Genomic DNA, 21,642 nt, shown 5'->3' with positions numbered 1-21,642 from the left:
GAAACCCATTTTTTTCCAATTTCAAATCTCTATTCAACTATAAATTAATGATATCAATTCTCTCCTCCCTCAATCAATTAGTATATGTAAAAGTAATATTGAAGATTGATTAAGCTTTTTACCTGGAGAAGTTTTTTATCAATTCTGTCGGCGTCAAAGTTGAGTTCTCTCACACGATAGTTTCAGCCGCAACTAATTGTATTGGGATAAAATAATAATAACCTCCCTTTAATTTAATTCAGTTTTATTAACTAAATCATGGGTTTGACCCATTAACCACAAATTAAATAAACTACTTAAAAATTATCCCTTTAATTATATAATTGTAACTAAAAGAGAGTAATTAAAATTTCTATTTAAATTTACGAAAAGGGTATTTCGTGAAAGAGAGAGGACTAGTTCTCAGAATGACCTTACGGGTCATTACAGTCACTGTTTTGAGATGAAGATTAGTTAGGTTGTAGATATCTGGAAATTAACCACTTACGAAATGTCAACTTCATGTCATTTTTCATTCCAGAAGCTAGTCTTAAGTGGTTGTGCTCCTTTGATGCTCACTTTTTTGGGTAGTTGTACCTACACAGTCTTTGTACAGTTTAATTTCTTTGATAAATAAAATACTTTTACTTTTCAAATAAAGAAAGGGATGTAGTATTGAAAACTTGTTCAATGACTTTTCTCTTATTGGATGAACTAACAAAGAAGTGATTTTTGTATTAGGCTTACATGGATCCATCAAAAATTCAAAACTCTGGAATGAAATCAACTATCAAGCCTAATAAACTTGCATACCTTCCACCTGGTTCTTTAGCAATTAGGGGACGTGGGAAAAGCTTACGATCTTTGGGCTCTGTAAGAGTAAGGGTTGAAAAAAGAACTCCAATCAACAAAAGTCTAAACATCAATCCATCAACATCTTATCGAAATGATCCAGTACAAAATATTGTTCCTGTACCTCTTGGTTTTGATCCAACAGAAGATATTGTTCCCTGCTCTCCAGAAGTCGAACTGATGCAAGATGCTCAAACAAATGAAATAAGTATTACTGTCTCAAACTATATTTTTTTTGTTGTTTTTGGTGTGATGAAACTCTTCTTTATGTCCGATCTGAATTAATTTGCAGGTGCATGTGAGTCAGAAAATGCAAAAAAAGTTGGAGGAACAAACATTTGTAAAAATGTTGCACGACTCAAACCTGGAGAAAAGTTAAAGATCACTTTTTACCAAAATTGAGTTGTTGTAAAAAATTATGCCTCATTTGTGAGACACTTGGGTATTTTAATTCGTGATCGTAATATGTGCCCATTACGGGTACACTCATGGACAGACATTAAAGAAGATCAGCTAGAACACATGTGGGATGCTGTTACTGTAAGTATTTATAGAGTTATTAAATTAATATCTGACTTCTCATATCTAAAAAGGAAAATTAATGAGCTATAATTATGCAAAACATGTGGGATGCTATTAAGGTATGCATTTAGAGTGCTATTAGCTGATAACATCAGTTTTGACTTCTCATCTGGAAAAAGTAAAACTAGCACGACACATTTTATGCCAAACCTTTGAGATGCTGTTAAGGTAGGTATTTACAGAGCTATTAGGTTATAGCTTCATTTCTGACTTCTCATCTGGAAAAAGTAACACTAACACAACACATTTTATACCAAACATGTGGGATGTTATGATAATTATTTAGAGAGCTATAGCTAATAGCTTCATTGCTGACTTCTCATCATGAAAGAGCAAAAATAACATGGCACATTTTATGCCAAACAGTATCTATGTAATGTTATAGTTATGTTTTCCTAATAACCTATATGTTGCTGTTGTAGTTTGTGTTATCTGCTCTCTTGATCTCTCGTATGTTTTTCCTTCTTTCTCTTGATACAATCCTCTGGATAATCACTCATTTCTCATGACATATATATCACCTTCCACTGGAAGAGTGCCATAAGCAAGAAATATAGATTCAATTGACTTCTAGTTTGGCTGAAAATTTGAGTTTATGTTTAATGGTACATGTGAAATATTGTAGGATAAATTTAGCTGTGACGACATGAATGCTAAGAAAGAACATGTCCTTCAACCTATGAGAAGGTTGTGGAATAACTGGAGAGGATCACTTCATAAGAATATGAAGTCTAAGCCATTTTGTGATGCTCTAAAAGATGTTCCAAGAGGGGTAGATAAGAGTGATTGGGAATGGCTGGTTAAGGAGCATTTCTTAAGTGACAAGTTTAAGGTACAACTCCATCGTATTTATTTATTAACATGTTATTTGAAGCGACTAACTATAATTTTTATGGTATGTTGTGAATATAGGAAACAAGTACAAGAAACATTGTCAACAGGTCTAAGTTGAGTATGCCTCATCGTACGGGGAGTAAGCCTATTAGAGAAATGATTTATGAATTGGTAAGTAAGTTTTGTAACTCTTTAAGAAGTCTCTTGTTTGCTAAAATGATTTATTTGACTTGTTTATTTATATGTTAAGGGAGGTAAAGATGGTAAGCCACCAAACATGGATACTATCTTCTTCGAGACTCGTAAGAAGGATAACAAGCTTGTCGAACCTGAAACAAATGCAAAATATGTATGTTTAGTGATAAATTTTATTTTAAATCATTCAACTTTATGTGTTGTATTATTTTAAGTGTTCTTGTATTTTATAGGCTGAAATCCAAAAATTGGTTCAATCTGATTCTTCTCTTACAAATATTGAGGTCGTAGAAAAGTGTTTTGGACCTCAATGTAAGAGTCATGTAATTGGATTTGGTGGCGGGATAACGGCTAAAGAGTTGAAAGGTGGGAACTCTTCAAAGGCTGCATTATTAGATAAATTGAATGCACGTGAAAAAGAAAATGAATCACTAAAAAGACGCATGGATGAGTTAGAGAATAAATGTGAACGCATGGATGAGTTGGAGAGTAAACATGAACAACTTGCAAGAGTACTGGTTGGTCAGCCTTCAACACCTGCGTCTTCAAGTGATCAATAGATGGTACCATTAAACAGGTTAGTAAATCGATTTTTCTTTCTCTTTATGATGTACTCAAGAGACATGGAAGGACTTTGACTGCTCAATTTTTTTCCTTAGTTTGTTGTTATAACCTGCTGGCTATTTACCATGTACAATTGATTCCAAGCATCAACATCCTAATTGCCTCTGGTAGAGTGCAAAATCAAGTGCCATTACATAGTGAATGCTGTATTTTAATCCTTTCTTCTAAGTTTTACTCTTCATCTGGTTATTTGGACAAGCATACCCTATGTTTTTATGTTTTAGGTGTAGTGTTCCTATATGACATCTATGTTATTAGGAGGTTGCTAATGGTACCATCTTTCAATAGATGGCAGCTTTATCTAAATGATCATGCTGGCTGTCTGTGTATTTCAGCATATATACAAGTAACACCTCTTTTTCTAGTACCAAGCTGCCTGTCGCATTCTTTCATAGTGAATATGCTATTGCTTTCCCAAAAGATAGTATCTGTTTTGGTCTCATCATTTTTTGTATTTTTCCATTTCTGCTAGCAGTTCCATCAAGTTGTGCATTTCCCAATCATTAACTGCTCATCTTAGTAGAATAGCCTAGTTTTTTCCATTTCTGTTTTGTGCTATGGTGGAGCTTTATCCACAGTAATTTGTTGAGCCTTTCTCTTATGTTGAATGAACCCTAAACGCTAGATTCGTCCCTCTTCATACCACTTGAAACACTAAAACATTCAGATATCTGACTACTTCTGTCATCAGTCCCAACATCATTGTCAAAATCCATTTTCGAAGCAGAACTCAAGCTTGGACATTCCATGAATAGTCTCTTAGGTCCCATTCCAAAAGCAAAATTAAAATTCTCAGTATCAAATAATCTCCCTTCATTTCTTCCAACCTTAGTTTGAGTACTATGGATCATGCTCCTTTTCCCCGACGCCCCTCTCTCAATTGACCCCGATCGATAGCTTCCATTGTTGTTCCTCAAAACAGGCTTTTTGAAATCAGCATCCATGACTTCAGACTTGCTATCTGCAACAATTACACTGGACTTCTCATTGAATCCTTGATTACCTAAAAGATCCATCTTTACGAGAACATTATTACCAAACACCGTACTAATCCGAGCATATACAGTACACACAGTCTTGGCCAAAAGTTCAACAACTTTATCATAAGTCTGATTCCTAAGTGAAACATCTTCTAAATGCCTCACATCTTGTTTTTGCCAAGCCAATTTCTGCTCAAATGCCTTTCTACTTTCCTCATGTTGATTATGCTGAAATTTCATTGTTGCCACTTCCAATTCATTCAAAACAACCATCTCACCATACAAACTAGCTGTAGAATGCACATATCTCTCCATTTTCCTAACCATCCCCTCCACATCTTTAACAAAAAATCCCAAATCCTTCACATCAATAACCCCAGAAATAACATCCCCATAAGCATGCTGAAACCCTTGTAAGGCAGAAATTGTACATTTTCCCAAGCCTAGACACTACACTAGCAACCCTATTCAAATCATCAAGTTTTTCAACAAGTACTAATTCAAGAAACTTATCTTCATTATCAGAAACTAAAGCCTTTACTTCTATAGACTTAAAGATCTCATTTTTAAGCTTAAGAATCTGAGAGTCGGTTAAAGATTTATGAAGATGAATAATCTTAGACATCATATTAGCAACTTTAAATGAAAATATCCCTATAAACAACTTCTCTTGCTGGATTTGTTTCTTCATAGATAGATAATTTCTTTGAATTTTCGATAAGTAAAGAGTGTTTCTTGACATTAGTACTTACCTGAATACCCATCCTCAAACACCAAGGCTCAACCACCTGACATATAGTGTAACTTCCAAGGAGTGATACCTTTGTTTGTAAAAGGAGTGAATCACATCAAATTTCAACTTTCCTCACCCTATTAGTACAACACCATTCCAATCTAGTGACGTGAGTCCTTTCTTCAAAGTCATATTATCAAATCTTTTCAGCATCTCTCGTGTTTTTGAAAATATAGTGTAACTTTTAAGGAATGATGCTATTGTTTAGAAATTAGTTCAACCAAACGAGTGAATCACAATTCCACTCCAGTGAATGGATTCCAGTCTTCAAAGCCGTAGTTTCTACAAAGTTGGTCTCTATTCCTAGTGGCATGGCATATTCTATACAGATGCAACCTTTATTTATAAGTCATGGCATAATGCTGCCTTTATGTTCCTTTTCAATTGTATTTCCATTTTAAAGATGCTTTTGTGATCATTTATGTTTTTATTAACTTAAAAGCTATAGATTTTAGAAGTTATAAATGTGATGTAGTTTGGCTAATGCCTTCTGATTTTATAAATATACTGGAAAGTTGAAATGGGCAGGAGGTTGTAAACCTCCAGAAACAGTTTTGGAGGCCTATCTATTTATGTATTTTCTGGACCATTTGGTCTGATAGAAATAGTGCTTGCAAATGAAGTTGGAAGGAAGGAAGGAAATAGATAATAGTCCTTGGTGCTTGTTTTAAAAGCACACATTATCTTGTATTTAGATTCTTTGAAGAAACATAAGCAATGCTTTTATTTTGTGTTCTGTCCTTAGTATGTAATTTGGTCATTGGCAAATTTTAAGTATGTTTAAGCTTTTCTTCCTTATCCTTTTATTCTTTCCCTAAAATTGAACAAAATAAGAAAACTTCAATTTCTCGTACTTCTCCTATCCCTTTGTTGCTCACACTTTCTCCAATGTAATGGAATTTTAGGGCCTCTCTGTTAGTGTAAAGGAACTTCCATGTCATTTTCCTGTTTCATCTTAATTAGTGAATTTGCTTAGAAACAGAACACTATATTCCCATGTGGAGCAAAACATTCACTTCCATATAGCATTGTTGGTCTTATAATTGGGGATGTCTTGTACTTTAATGGCTTAACATTCACTTCCATATAACATTGGTGGTCTTAATAAATATTCTATAGAACTTACCTTTCACTTCGCTACACATTGTTCTATCACATAAAACTGGTAGCACTCCATTTCAAGCATTTGATTTTGATTCTTTGTGTAACATCTTTTTATTCTGTTCTCTGGAACAACAAACATAAAAACTTAGAAATTAGAAGAGAAAACTTCTTCCTGACTTGATTAACTCACAATGTACAAGATTGCCTCCTTATAGAGGAAGTTTTATGTGATGTATGATAAGGTGGGCAATCATTTTGTCTACAAATAAGTAAAGTTAATAATTAATTAAATGCAAAATATCCTTAGATATGGTGTAGAGTACTCTATATGGTTTTCCTTATTCAAGTGTAATGAATCTAAAAAATGTGCTTTGTGCTTAACTCAAAGTCAAAAGGTAGTTCATGAAGTTGGGTTTGTTTAAAGATGACACAAGTAAATACTAAATAGTAGTTCTAGTGAAATTGGTGAGCTCAGTCTGGTGAACTACAGCATCCAGCAGTTTAACATCGAATCAAACAGGCCGCCTGACCCATCCAAAACAACAAACAGTCTTAATTAGGTACTGAGTATAGATTCTCTTTCTATTACAATTTGATTATCGATATTTGCCTACTACAATTTGCTAAGTTATCTAGTGTGCTTGAGCTTCAGATGTCTTTTCGTGAATGTCCTCAGGGAATGTGGTTGAGCATATCTTAATTTGCATGTGCACAACTATCTCTCTTGCTACCTTCGACTCTTGATATTGGAAACTCTGGAATCTTTTCATGTTCTGCTTCCTTCATATTAGAGATGTTACTGTAGCAAACAGAAAACATATTATGCCTCCGTCTTAGAAAAAAAATAAGTTGGTGCCTCGAATGTGCTCTCTATTTTGGTCTGATGGCTGTCATACTTTTTCTTGTGTGATTTCTATATTGAACAGGCAGTCTGCTTCCCAAAAGATGACTCATCCAAAGTTTGCAAGGTTCAAATAGCTTTAATTCATGTATGTACTCTCCATTATATTTGAAACTTCTTGATCCTCCTCCTTGTCATCCAAAGCAGGAAGGAGTTATACTAGTCCCTTGTTATTATGTTTTATTTTGTTGGCCTTACGAACTAATTGTTGATCATTACAAAAAATCGTTAAATAGATAATATATGTCGGGACGAGACTACAAGTTATTGTTGACGTGCCTTCTTTTCTTTCAAACTTTAATGTTTTGCATCTTTTTTAGTAAATATTTTTGAGATTTTATGGTTCTTCTTTAAGAGTTTATTCTTTGTTTTTAAATTGACATAAGTTTTTTTCTTACAGATCAAGCATTTGAATATGAATAATATATCGTTCAACAATGTACGGAGCAAGTTGAATTCAAGAGCTAGGGATTTTACTTTAGTTACGGGTGGTTTAAATTAAAGACAATGTCTTATTATTTACTTTTTGCAATTTTTTTCTTTTTTAGGAGTTGATAAAGATATATTATGCTACTTGAATATGATATATCTTTCTTTAATTAGTTCTTTGTATTGACCATGAAATTTTATATAATGAATTAAATTATTTAGTTTATTTTGAGTGTTTCTGTATTCATCGTATAAAATTTTGTAAAACAACAAATGAAATTGGTTCTTTTAAACTCTTTTATAATTGGCTTCTTAAAATTTTTGAATAAACAACAATTAGCGACAGGAAATGAGGTCGCTAATAGTATTGGTATTGAAATTAGAATATAATTAACGAAAGAACATTTGGTCGTTAAAAGTACTTGTACTAAGGGCAAATCTGGTCGTTAAAAAAACTTTTAACGACCGGCTGTTAATTTGGTCGTTAACTTTTAACGTCTGGTGATGACTGGATTTATTACGGTCGTTAATGACTTGTAGCAACCGGATTTGGACCTTTAACGACCATATTTCCCTTCGTTAAAGACCATTTCCCCTGCTGTACAGTAATCTACTTGGCCTCCAAGATGAGGGGCCCCATCCACATGTACATCCAATTCTTTATTTTACAACAAGAACTTTTAAAAAAAAAAAGGTTTTGAAAAAACAATACTTTGGTTTGGCTAATTCATTTGAAAAGTTATTTTGATAAGTAAATTGTGTTTGACTCCTCTTTAAAAAAATTTATTTTTGAGAGTCAAATTACAACGAAAGGGTAAGTATCAATGTAATTTTAATATTAAGATTATTTTATAGGGATAAACTATTTTAAATATCTATTACAAAATTTTAATTTAAAATGTACATATTAAAATTTCTAATCAATATTATACATACATATATAAATTACTTAAATATTAATATTAATTAACATGATGATTTAAGTATAATTAAAAATATCAGTAGTATAAATTTAAAATCATTCCACAAATTAAACCACTATATAAGAAAAATTCACCATAAAAAATAAATAAAGTCCTTCATATTTTTAATCCTACAAAAATATTATTGTTACCTTTATTTCTAATTTAAAAGCAGTTTTAAAGATTCACCAAACACAATTTTTTTCTAAAAAAAGTGTTCTTTTCTCAAAATATCACTTTTGACTTCTCAACAACAATGTCAAATACACACTTAATAAATAGAGCATCATAAAATCGCGGACACTACTAAAAAAACAGTGAATACCGACCTAAAAATTTCCGACCTCAAATGGAGGTTGGTAATTTCCGACCTCCGGAGGTCGGTATTTACAAGTAGTCGGTTTTTATGCAAAATAAAGAGGGAAAACCAAATTCCGACCTCCGGAGGTCGAAATTTTTCCCGGAAAAAATGAATTACAATACCGACATCAAGAGATCAGTTTTTATTGTATTTCATTAAAAATTCCGACCTCAAGAGGTCGGAATTTTTTCTCAATTAAATATTTTATAATTCCGACTTCCGAATGTCGGTAGTATGTAATTAAATTACCGACCTCATGAGGTCGGTGTTTTTATTTCATCTAATTACTATTAATTAAAGCGACATCCGGAGGTCGGTATTTTTATTTCATCTAATTACTATTAATTAAAGCGACATCCGGAGGTCGGTTTGCGGAAAGCGGGAAAACCAAATTCCGACCTCTGGAGGTCGGAAATTTTCTCAGAAAAAATGAATTACAATAAAAACCGACCTCTTGATGCCGGTATTAAAAAAATAAATAAATAACAATATTTTATTTTTTCTCAATAGGTTTTGTGTAAAATAAAAAACAAAAAAAATTATAATACCGACTTCCGAATGTCGGTAAAATAAAATAGTAAAAATAAATTAATATAAAATACCGACCTCATGAGGTCGGTATTTTTTATATTTAATTGAGAAAATAATACCGACATCAAGAGGTCGATTTTTATTGTAATTCATTAAAAATTCCGACCTCAGTAAAAATTCCGACCTCCTGAGGTCGGAATTTTTTCTCAATTAAATATTTCATAATACCGACTTCCGAATGTCGGTAAAAATTAAATAGTATGTAATTAAAATACCGACCTCATGAGGTCGGTATTTTTATTTCGACTATTAATTAAAGCGACATCCGGAGGTCGGTATTTTTATTTCATCTAATTACTTTTAAAAGCGACATCCGGAGGTCGGTTTGCGGTTTGCGGGTAAACCAAATTCCGACCTCAAGAAGTCGGAATTTTTCCCAGAAAATGAATTACAATAAAAACCGACCTCTTGATGTCGGTATTATTTTCTATTTTGATTTAATTTTCTTTAAATCGTTTTCCGGAGGACCATTTTGTGTTCTTAAAATTTAATGTGATACATATATATATATATATATATATATATATATATATATATGTTTAATTAATAAAATCAACCTCAATAGGTGAGTTTATATTAAAATAATTATGTATATATATATATATAATTTAACTACACATCAACATAATTTTAATTTAATAAATATATAAATATATATATGTATATATATATATATAGAGAGAGATGTATATATGTGTATATATATAGATGTATATATGTATATATAGATGTATATATGTGTATATATATATATATATATAGATGTATATATGTGTATATATATAGATGTATATATGTATATATAGATGTATATATGTATATATAGATGTATATATGTGTATATATATAGATGTATAGATGTGTATATATATAGATGTGTATATATATATATATATATATATATACATAGATGTATATATATGTATGTATACATATACATATATTATATGTTGATGTGTAGTTAAATTATATATGTTTAATTAATAAAATCAACCTCAAGAGGTGAGTTTATATTTAATTTAATAAATTTACATATATATATATATATAGAGAGAGAGAGTATACATATACATATACATGTATATGTATATATATATATATATATATATATATATATATATATATATATGTAAATTTATTAAATTACATATATATATATATATATATATATATATATATATATATATATATATATATTATATGTTGATGTGTAGTTAAATTATATATGTTTAATTAATAAAATCAACCTCAAGGTATGTTAAATTATGTTAAGCAGTGTCACTTAAGTTGTTTGTAAATAGTGGTCGCGTTTGTAAAATATCTTGTAAAATTCTACTCAATACTCCCTCTTCCTACTCCGTTATCTTGTTTAGTAGTGATTTGTTACTAAATCTATGTAATTTCTCCCAAAATTACTTTTTTTTTTTTTTTACTCTGTTCATCTCTTTTCCTTACCCCTTTTCTTAGCACCTGCTTCTTTAACCCCACCCTGGGATACACAGTCCTTTTGGTTCCATAACCATGGCGGACTTTCAACTTCCTTAGGTATTTACATGTTAATCCATCGGGGTTACTAAGAAGATAAGGAACTAACCATTTACTAAGAGTAATTCAACTATTAAATAAACATTATAGTAATATAAACATTATTTATATAAATAGTAAATAATTATACATAGCAATAGTACAAAAATAATATCTACATGATATAGGGAGAAAATTACAAAGATCTTGAAAACTAAAGACTACTTACATGATAATGGCCGGAATGAGGTTTCCCTTTCGGGAGTCCCCGAATGACCTTGCAGCTACTTGAAAATTAAAGCACTCACACACTTTGTACACACTCTTTTTTTTTTTGAAAGGGAAGGGGAATATGTAAACTATCTGTAAACTATGAATCCGTACAAACTTCTTTACTTGATGCTCTTCTTGTACTTCGCTCTACCTCTCTTCTTGCAACATGGTTCTTATTTATAGAAGTCCATCCGGATTTGAAATTCGGATTCCAATTTCTCAAAACTTTCTTCACCTGCCGGGTGCTCTTTGGGCCCCATCGTCACATGGCTTTGTGAAACCTTTTTTGAAATTGAGTGTCCTTCTCTTGTCTTCTTGTGATAGTGGAGTCGTCTCTATTAGTAGTGGACATGTAGTGGAGTCTCCTTTATCATAATGGACATGAGTGGAGTCTTCTTTATTATAATGGCTTGTGATGTCACTGCTTACCTATTTGTTTGTCTTCTTGTGTTGATGTCATTGCTTACGTATTTCTTCCTCTAGGTATCCAGGTTGTGTAGTGCTATGGAATCAAAACTCATCCCTGAATCATTGTCTTCATTTGGGTCGTAATGTTGATTAAATTGGTCTGATAAATTATTTTCGTCACTGCTACTCTCTATGTCTTCGTGGTCAGAATTTGCTGGGTCTGGTTTTGGCATATAATTTTTTCTTGTATTACCTCCTTAGTTTTTTCTGTGAGTATTTTGTAAAGGGAACTTTTTATTATTTTTTCTATCCTTTTATTTTTTTTCTTTTTTGGAGGAATCCTCTTGTCTTTTTACTTGTCTCCGCCAAACTGAAACTTGCCGGCAGAATTCTTACACTTTTTGGTAAAGTGTCAACCATCAACGGGTTTGATGAGTCTTTACCCGCTACCGTTTGAACGGGACTAGCTGTACCTTGAGCTGGTACAATAACTTTTTCTACATTCGTTGGGGAATGTACACCCGTCTTATCCATTTTGTAGTGAGATGGAGAACTCTTACTTTGATCGATATTTCCAAGTAAAAATCGTATCCTCTCTTGTAATGAGTGGATATGTTGTGTCATTTTCCCTTTTTCTGTTTCTAGTCTTTCGATCGTCTGATTTAGTCTTTTGAATCCTTCTGTCATTGAGGAACAATGATCGCAGAAAATTATTCTGTTTGTGTCTTTCTGAATATTGTATTGCAAAGATGGTCTTGAAATTTGTCTCAAAGCTGGGCTTATGAAATAGTTAGGCCCGAGAGTTCCTCTGGCATAGTCTAGTGCTTCATTCAAATTATTGAATCCCTTAAACAGTGGGGTAGGAAAGTCTTTAATTGAATCTACTACTTCTATCCATGTCTGAAATACTCCCTGTAATCTTCCTTGGACTACTACATAAAATCTGAATTTTTTGTCTTCATTTTTGTCCGTAAAATAATGGCTTAATGAATTTACTACTGACACGAAATAACTGTTGTCTCGAGGAATCTTGTTGTATGCTATCCATAGGTTGTCTATTAAGCATCTTTGAGGTCTGTCTATCTTCGTTTCTAGTTTTACCCTGAAACTTAGATTAGATGGAGGATAGAAAATTAAATTTTGTTTTCCAAAATATATTCTTTCCATGCTCGTTGTATTTTGTCTTGTTTGTGGTTGAAATAAAGTATTTCCTAAGAGAGTCTGCAACAAGTCTTTGTCTTTCTGTCCACTTGAACTTGAACTGGATGCTCTGTCTTTATCTGTACTCATGCTGAAAACAAACAGTTAGTTTTCATAAGTCTGCTTAGTTGATCTGCTAAAGAATTATCTTTCCCCTTTATATGTTCTAAAGATATATTGTATATTGATGTGGCGTCTAAAAAATTTAACCATCTTCTTTTACTACTATTTTTTCCTTCTATTTTTTGGTGGAATTTTACAATAGCCTCGCAATCTGTTCTTACCAAAATTTCTTGTTTATTAATAATGTATAATTTAAAACTATTTAATCCGTATATAACTGCTAAAATTTCTGCATCTATGCTACTCATATTTCCTTTTTCTTTGTATTTTTCACTGTGATAAGCGCAAATTTTTTCGTCTTTTTTATCTCCATATTTATTGTTTTTTGTTTTCAAAACTGCCCCCCATCCTTCGAGACTTCCATCTGTTTCTACTATTGGGTAATCTGTTTCTAGTGGGAGGGCTAAATCTGGTATATCTTTAACCATTTGTTTGAGTTTTTGTACTAGTTTTATGTCTTCTACATTAAAAGTCTTTTGTCCATGACTTCCTGTTTTAGAGTATAGGGGTCCTGCTACTTTCCCTAGATCTTTGATGAAGCTTCGTGCATAATTTAGTATTCCTAAAATTTTTTGTAAGTCTTTAGTATTGTCTAATTTATCAGGCATGTCTAGGACCTTTTTTGCTATATGGGGTTGTAATTTTATCTTTCCATTTCCAATTTCTACTACTAAGAATTTTATAAGAGTCTTACATAATTCCATTTTCTTCTTGCTAATTATAATTCCATTGTCTACGAACAGTTTGAATACCATTTGTAAATGTCCTAGATGTTCATTGGTATTATTACTAAAAACTAAAATATCGTCTACATAAACTAAAATAAAGTTTTTATAGTCTCTGAATATATTATCCATCTTTCTTTGAAAGATTGGAGGGGCGGTTTTTAAACCGAAGGGCATTACCAACCATTCGAAATGTCCTTCTGGGCAGGTAAAAACTGTCCATTCTATACTATCTTCATGCATTTTGACTTGCCAATATCCAGACTTACAGTCAAACTTACTAAAAAATTTCTTCCTTGTATCCGATTTATTAGCTCTGATTTGTCTGGCAATTTATATCCATCCATTCTAGTATTGTCATTAAGTCTTTTATAGTTTATTACCATCCTAGCTTTCCCTCTTAGTATTTCATTATGATTTCGTACCATGAATGCGGCTGACCTATGCTTTGAAGTTGACCTTCTTATTACCCCTAAATTTAATAATTCTTTTATTTGATCTTCAAATTCTCTCAGGTCTTCATTCGTGGATTCTATTGAAGCAGTTTTAACAGTATATTCTGGGTTAATAATATCAAGTCTGCAGGTTATATGATTGGCTTCCCAGTGCTTCAGGGGTCTTTCTCCAATTATTTCTAGTTTATCTAAGATGAAAATTACTTCGTCTAGGTCTTTCTGGTTTTTTATAAGTCCTATATGCTGTAATCCTTTCTTAAAATTATAAAGTTCAGTATTTATTTCTATTAAGTCATAGCTTTTCTCTATTTGTACATCAGATAAACTTAATTCTAATAATTCAATTTCTTTAATGTCTTCCTCTTCTTTCATAACATGTAATTTAGTACAGTTGCATTCTTTCCCTTTATTACATTTTAATGTATTTGTATCGGTATTTTTAACATACCTTGATTTTGTAGGAACTGGCTCTGTTGTTATGGAGGTTTGAGTCATGTTTTTGGAAAATATTACTCCGTCTCTAATGAGGAGACAACTTCCGTTATTATGTAATAAGAAATCTAAGCCTAAAACAAAGTCTATCCTAATATTTAAATCTCTAACCCATATTTTTTCTAATTTATAAGTGGGTTTATAGAAGTCTGCACATGTGTTTAAGCAACTTATTTGAGCATTACTAACATAATGTTTGTATATATTTGAAGATCCGTCCATTTGCATGGCGCTTTGTGGTTCGGGAAAATCTTTTATTATTTCTGTAGGCAGGATATTTCTATTTATTATACTTTTTGTACATCCCGAGTCTACTAGAGCTAAAGTTTCTATTTCATAGTTTGAATTCTTATTCTCGTTAATATTTTGATAGTATTGATCTTTTTGTCTTCATTACAAATTAATCCTTCAAACGATTTGTATTCTTCTTTTTCATTTAAGAGCTCAATTTCTTCCTTTTCTTCTACCTCTTCTTCTACCTTTTCTTTTCCTTTTTCTAATTTATTTATTCTGTCTTCTAAACTATCAATCCTTTTTTCTAGAGACATTAATGTTTTTCTTTTATACTCGTGGTCTGGTCTATAACTTTAATGTTAAATATTTTATTGATGCACATGAGGCATCCTTCTATATAGCAATTCGTACATTTAGCTCTTCTGTCTTTACTGGGATATCCTGTACAATTAAAACATTTTGGCTATCTAAACCTTTCCCTTTTAAAAATTGGTGATCGCAATGTAGATTGACAAATGTAAAATCCTTGATGTCTAATTTTTCTAATCCTATCTCATTTATTAAAGTTTCTTCTTCTGAATCAGACGAGTCGTGTTGTCTTCCTTCTAAAGCATCTATACTTATTACTGAATATATACTTTCGTTATCTGACATGTATTCATCTACATTTATCAGGGTTTCTTGGAAATCTTCTATGAGTTGGGAATTTCTCGTTCTACTATTATTTCTTCCTGGACAAGTGTTAGCAAGATGTTCTTCACTTCCGCATGTAAAACAAGATAGTCTATTTTTATAGATTCTATTATTATTATGTTTTCTTACATGTCTATCTTTATTTAGATAAGGCTTTTTTGCCGTAGATTTTCTTAGATAATATTTTTTCCTTGGTCTGTAGTCTTGGTTATTTTGATATTTTCTTCTATATTTCTTATTTGGTGTACTTTGATCATAGCTTTGTGTTGTATATATATTTTTACAAAAACCAGTCTCATTTTGCTTTAATTGTTTTTGTATTTGTATATTTGTACACTTTTCTTGTAATATTTCCATAACATGCTGTATTTTATGTCCAATAGACCAATTACATTTGGATTTTGCATAACTCCTTCTCTTTTGCTCCATCTTCTTCTATTTCTCTTCCTAATGCTCCAGGGAGTTTATTAAAAAGCTTTTTTCCTAAGCTTTGATCAAACGCATTGCCGCTTATAGCACATAAATAAAAATAATCTTTTAAAAAGTTTTTTGATATGGCTCCAATTTGTAATGCTAAGTTGTTCTAGTTTTATTAATGCATTCTTTTGAAACTACTAATCCCTATTAGGGTCTTCTCCTGTTATTAGGCTGTGTATTTTATTAGTGAAATTATACGGATTTGGTCCCATATTTACTAGTTCTTGGAATTCTTGAGGGTAAGTTACCTTGTATGCTTCCCACATTCCTTTGATTGATTCTCCTAAAAAGGTTTCCATGTATCTATACATAGTTTTCTGCATCTGTCTCACTATAATGATGTATGTAATCTGCTACTACTATTCCTTTCCATACATCTATTACTGAGTTCCATAATTGAGGATCATGAGCTGCTATGTTTAATATCTTACCTCTATCTCCTCCATCTTGAAGCTTGATAGGGGCTTCTATTGGCATTCTTATTCCTATTGGTCTAACCATTTCTGGTTCTGTTGCCGGGTCTTGTCTATATACCCGATGACGTGGTAAGTTTCCTATAGTATATTCTACTGGTGTTATGGGGGTTGTCTTTTGAAAAGGACTTGAATTAGAAGAAGCGGTTTCCATGAATTCTTTTAGACTGCGTGTTGTCTCATCATCACTTTCTTCTTTTTTCTTTTTGTCTATACCCATAATTATCTATTCTGAATTTGCATTCTTTAAAATGCGTTTCTACTATAGAGATATTTATTTTTCCCATTTTACAACCTTTACACTTAAACAAAGTTGTTTTATTTTCTTTATGTAATTCTTTAGCTTGTGCTATTGATAAGTCTACTTCGTAGTCTTCTTCATTTATATTTTGGATATTCATACCTTCCATATTAACGGTTGATTCATTATCTTCTAAGTCTTCCTCTATTTCTTTTTGATCTGTATATTTATAATCAGTGAATCTAATTGATGTCTCTCCTTTAGTATTAGTGTATGTGAGGTGGTCGTTTGGTCGTAATACTTCTTTTTTGCAGAAATTTTCTAAATTCCATTCTCTACCAGCATATTCTTCTGAATTTATTTTTAAAGGGTTCATTAACTTGATTCCTTTATTTCCCATTATACCTACTGCATCGTCTATCTTTATTTTAAACTTTGAACTGCTGTTGGTGGCTAATTTTCCTATAAAGCCAACACAAACTAAAAGATTATTTCCACAATTCATTTCTTCATACCCTTTGGTCTGTATGCCTATTTTTATGTACTTACCAAATTCTTTTGAATTTATCATAAAATCTGGACTACAGTAAAATATTCCTCCATTGTTACTCATGTCTACTTCGGTTAAACCTATTATTGATCTTTTAGATTCTGACCATCTGCTATCATATAAAGTAATTAGTACTTTAGTACCTAAATTTTTTCTAGTTAATCCTTTAAGCCCTATCACCACCAATCCCATGTGCATGAGATTCATTCGTCTTTTCTGTATTTCTTGCATAGATTCTTTACTAATTAAATTTATACTTTCACTATCGTTTTCTGATACGCTTAACTGTTCTTCTCTATAATGTCTGTATAGATGTGCTGTTGATGAGAAAAAACCTGTATTATAGAGGACTTGTGGATTTAGCATTTTTAATTTATTTTGTTTGAAAATTTCTATGTCTCTATCTACATCTATTAATTCATCCAGCTGGTGACTACTACTAGGCTTAGATGAGTTATTCATAATTCGAGCTAACATATTGTTTCCTAGTCGATCTTGAGAGAAACTGGCCCTTTGTCTTTCTTGGGAATTTCTATTCCTGTTTGAAAAAAGGTCCATGTTTTATCTTTTCTTTTAGGTCTATCCTCTTGAGGAGTTAATTCTACTTTCTTGAGCTGTTCTATTAAGTCTTGTATATCGTTTTCTTGCTTACCTTTTTTAGTAGGGGCTTTATTTTCTAATAAAATATCTAATTTTTTATTTATTTCTTTTATTTGGTCTTCTAGGTTTTTATTTAATTCTAATAAAGCAAATATTATCAAATTGTTTTGTTTTACGCTTATAGAATCTGTTTTTCCTGGTGGAACGTAATCAGATAAACCTTCAGGGTTAGCTTGAAATTGTGCTGTTTTTCTAAGGACTTCTTGGTAAAAGAGGTTGTTCATGAAAGGGTTAAGTCTTTAAGTTTACTTAGTTCTTTCTTAATTTCTTTTGTCTCTTTATAAAGGTTTTCTATCTGGCTATTTAGTATTTCTAAAGGATTGTTATCAGTTATCTTATTTACTACTATGTTTTGTACCTTTGAAATTATATCTAGTTGCTGATTTTTTAGAAAATCAAAATTTTGTTCTATCTTTTCTAATGATTTGTTTTGTCTTTGTTGCCAGGTTTCTATGGTTTCTATTATCTTTAGAAATCTATCGTCTTTTGACTGACTATGTTCTGCTAAATTTATTATTAGATCTGTAACCGTATTTAAATGTTGATTCTCACTATGTAAAATATGGTCTCCTTCTGCGAAGTTACACTTAAGTAGTGATCCAAATTTTAGTCTTCGATACTTCTTTTCTGAAACTATTTCTAAATCTAAGTATTCTAATCTCTTAATACTTCCTATTATGCTAAATATAGAGTTCTGTTTTTGCAATCTTGTGTTTCTATTCTAATTTCTTTTATGTAGTGATAAACTCTTGCTCCTATAGTAGGTATTTGTAAATCTATTTGTCTTATTTCTTGATGTATAAAAGATATTTGATTTGGTGTTAATAAATCTGAAAATAACCTAAGTTGTTCTGTATATAGTCGTCTTTGTTCTAACAGAAAATCGTATATATCTATATAGTTCTGTCTTATTTTTAATAGATACCAGTGATATTCCTGGTCAATTATGATCTGTTTTTCGTATGGCCTAAATTTTTTCCTATATAGTCTAGATGACATATACTTAAACTAGAATGAGTACTACGCTTATTTAACCTAAGAGAAATTTAAATTACTAATATGATTTCTTTGAACTTCTATACGTCTATTTGCGTTTTGGATGTTACTATCTATACTATGTAGTTCCCACTTTAAAGCACTTAATAACTCTGGGTTGACTAGGGTTGGTCGATTCGAAGAATATAAACCCCGTGGTTACAAAGTCTGTCTGTTAGCCTCTTTAATCTTAACCAGTCAGCTTTAGTCTGTAATTCTCTATATAGATACCAAACTCCTCCATCTTGAAGCTTGATAGGGGCTTCTATTGGCATTCTTATTCCTATTGGTCTAACCATTTCTGGTTCTGTTGCCGGGTCTTGTCTATATACCCGATGACGTGGTAATTTCCTATAGTATATTCTACTGGGTTATGGGGGTTGTCTTTTGAAAGGACTTGAATTAGAAGAAGCGGTTTCCATGAATTCTTTTAGACTGCGTGTTGTCTCATCATCACTTTCTTCTTTTTCTTTTTGTCTATACCCATAATTATCTATTCTAATTTGCATTCTTTAAAATGCGTTTCTACTATAGAGATATTTATTTTTCCCATTTTACAACCTTTACACTTAAACAAAGTTGTTTTATTTTCTTTATGTAATTCTTTAGCTTTGCTATTGATAAGTCTACTTCGTAGTCTTCTTCATTTATATTTTGGATATTCATACCTTCCATATTAACGGTTGATTCATTATCTTCTAAGTCTTCCTCTATTTCTTTTTGATCTGTATATTTATAATCAGTGAATCTAATTGATGTCTCTCCTTTAGTATTAGTGTATGTGAGGTGGTCGTTTGGTCGTAATACTTCTTTTTTGCAGAATTTTCTAAATTCCATTCTCTACCAGCATATTCTTCTGAATTTATTTTTAAAGGGTTCATTAACTTGATTCCTTTATTTCCCATTATACCTACTGCATCGTCTATCTTTATTTTAAACTTTGAACTGCTGTTGGTGGCTAATTTTCCTATAAAGCCAACACAAACTAAAAGATTATTTCCACAATTCATTTCTTCATACCCTTTGGTCTGTATGCCTATTTTTATGTACTTACCAAATTCTTTTGAATTTATCATAAAATCTGGGACTACCTAAATTTTTTCTAGTTAATCCTTTAAGCCCTATCACCACCAATCCCATGTGCATGAGATTCATTCGTCTTTTCTGTATTTCTTGCATAGATTCTTTACTAATTAAATTTATACTTTCACTATCGTTTTCTGATACGCTTAACTGTTCTTCTCTATAATGTCTGTATAGATGTGCTGTTGATGAGAAAAAACCTGTATTATAGAGGACTTGTGGATTTAGCATTTTTAATTTATTTTGTTTGAAAATTTCTATGTCTCTATCTACATCTATTAATTCATCCAGCTGTGACTACTACTAGGCTTAGATGAGTTATTCATAATTCGAGCTAACATATTGTTTCCTAGTCGATCTTGAGAGAAACTGGCCCTTTGTCTTTCTTGGGAATTTCTATTCCTGTTTGAAAAAAGGTCCATGTTTTATCTTTTCTTTTAGGTCTATCCTCTTGAGGAGTTAATTCTACTTTCTTGAGCTGTTCTATTAAGTCTTGTATATCGTTTTCTTGCTTACCTTTTTTAGTAGGGGCTTTATTTTCTAATAAAATATCTAATTTTTTATTTATTTCTTTATTTGGTCTTCTAGGTTTTTATTTAATTCTAATAAAGCAAATATTATCAAATTGTTTTGTTTTACGCTTATAGAATCTGTTTTTCCTGGTGGAACGTAATCAGATAAACCTTCAGGGTTAGCTTGAAATTGTGCTGTTTTTCTAAGGACTTCTTGGTAAAAGAGGTTGTTCATGAAAGGGTTAAGTCTTTAAGTTTACTTAGTTCTTTCTTAATTTCTTTTGTCTCTTTATAAAGGTTTTCTATTGGCTATTTAGTATTTCTAAAGGATTGTTATCAGTTATCTTATTTACTACTATGTTTTGTACCTTTGAAATTATATCTAGTTGCTGATTTTTTAGAAAATCAAAATTTTGTTCTATCTTTTCTAATGATTTGTTTTGTCTTTGTTGCCAGGTTTCTATGGTTTCTATTATCTTTAGAAATCTATCGTCTTTTGACTGACTATGTTCTGCTAAATTTATTATTAGATCTGTAACCGTATTTAAATGTTGATTCTCACTATGTAAAATATGGTCTCCTTCTGCGAAGTTACACTTAAGTAGTGATCCAAATTTTAGTCTTCGATACTTCTTTTCTGAAACTATTTCTAAATCTAAGTATTCTAATCTCTTAATACTTCCTATTATGCTAAATATAGAGTTCTGTTTTTGCAATCTTGTGTTTCTATTCTAATTTCTTTTATGTAGTGATAAACTCTTGCTCCTATAGTAGGTATTTGTAAATCTATTTGTCTTATTTCTTGATGTATAAAAGATATTTGATTTGGTGTTAATAAATCTGAAAATAACCTAAGTTGTTCTGTATATAGTCGTCTTTGTTCTAACAGAAAATCGTATATATCTATATAGTTCTGTCTTATTTTTAATAGATACCAGTGATATTCCTGGTCAATTATGATCTGTTTTTCGTATGGCCTAAATTTTTTCCTATATAGTCTAGATGACATATACTTAACTAGAATGAGTACTACGCTTATTTAACCTAAGAGAAAATTTAAATTACTAATATGATTTCTTTGAACTTCTATACGTCTATTTGCGTTTTGGATGTTACTATCTATACTATGTAGTTCCCACTTATAATTTACAAACAACCTGATTATTTATTATACTTAACTGTTATATTTAAACGACTTAACTATTATATTTAAACGTATTTTAACTGGTATCAAAGCGAGAAGGTTTTTTGGGAACACTGTTTAGGAATTTATATTAGCTTTAAAATATATGAAAAA

The 21,642-nt window shown here is 31.2% G+C and overlaps 1 protein-coding gene and 1 pseudogene across 1 annotated transcript; one reads left to right on the top strand and one right to left on the bottom strand.

Annotated features, from left to right (window-relative positions):
• Nucleotides 1-1,296: 1,296 nt before the first annotated feature.
• On the top strand, nucleotides 1,297-3,002 carry LOC125821627 (uncharacterized). Its single transcript, XM_049501041.1, has 5 exons — nucleotides 1,297-1,371; nucleotides 2,039-2,245; nucleotides 2,326-2,418; nucleotides 2,498-2,596; nucleotides 2,676-3,002. Exons 1-5 carry the CDS (start codon nucleotides 1,297-1,299, stop codon nucleotides 3,000-3,002), a joined length of 801 nt encoding a protein of 266 aa, XP_049356998.1.
• Nucleotides 3,003-3,680: 678 nt separating this feature from the next.
• On the bottom strand, nucleotides 3,681-16,292 carry LOC125821626 (uncharacterized; annotated as a pseudogene).
• Nucleotides 16,293-21,642: the final 5,350 nt, after the last annotated feature.

The sequence above is a fragment of the Solanum verrucosum genome, unplaced genomic scaffold (genome assembly GCF_900185275.1).
Source record: "Solanum verrucosum unplaced genomic scaffold, falcon-dt-bn FXZP01000270.1, whole genome shotgun sequence".
Lineage (NCBI taxonomy): Eukaryota > Viridiplantae > Streptophyta > Magnoliopsida > Solanales > Solanaceae > Solanum > Solanum verrucosum.
The sequence above is the reverse complement of the archived record's forward strand: the minus strand, read 5'-3'. Positions and strand labels throughout refer to the sequence as shown.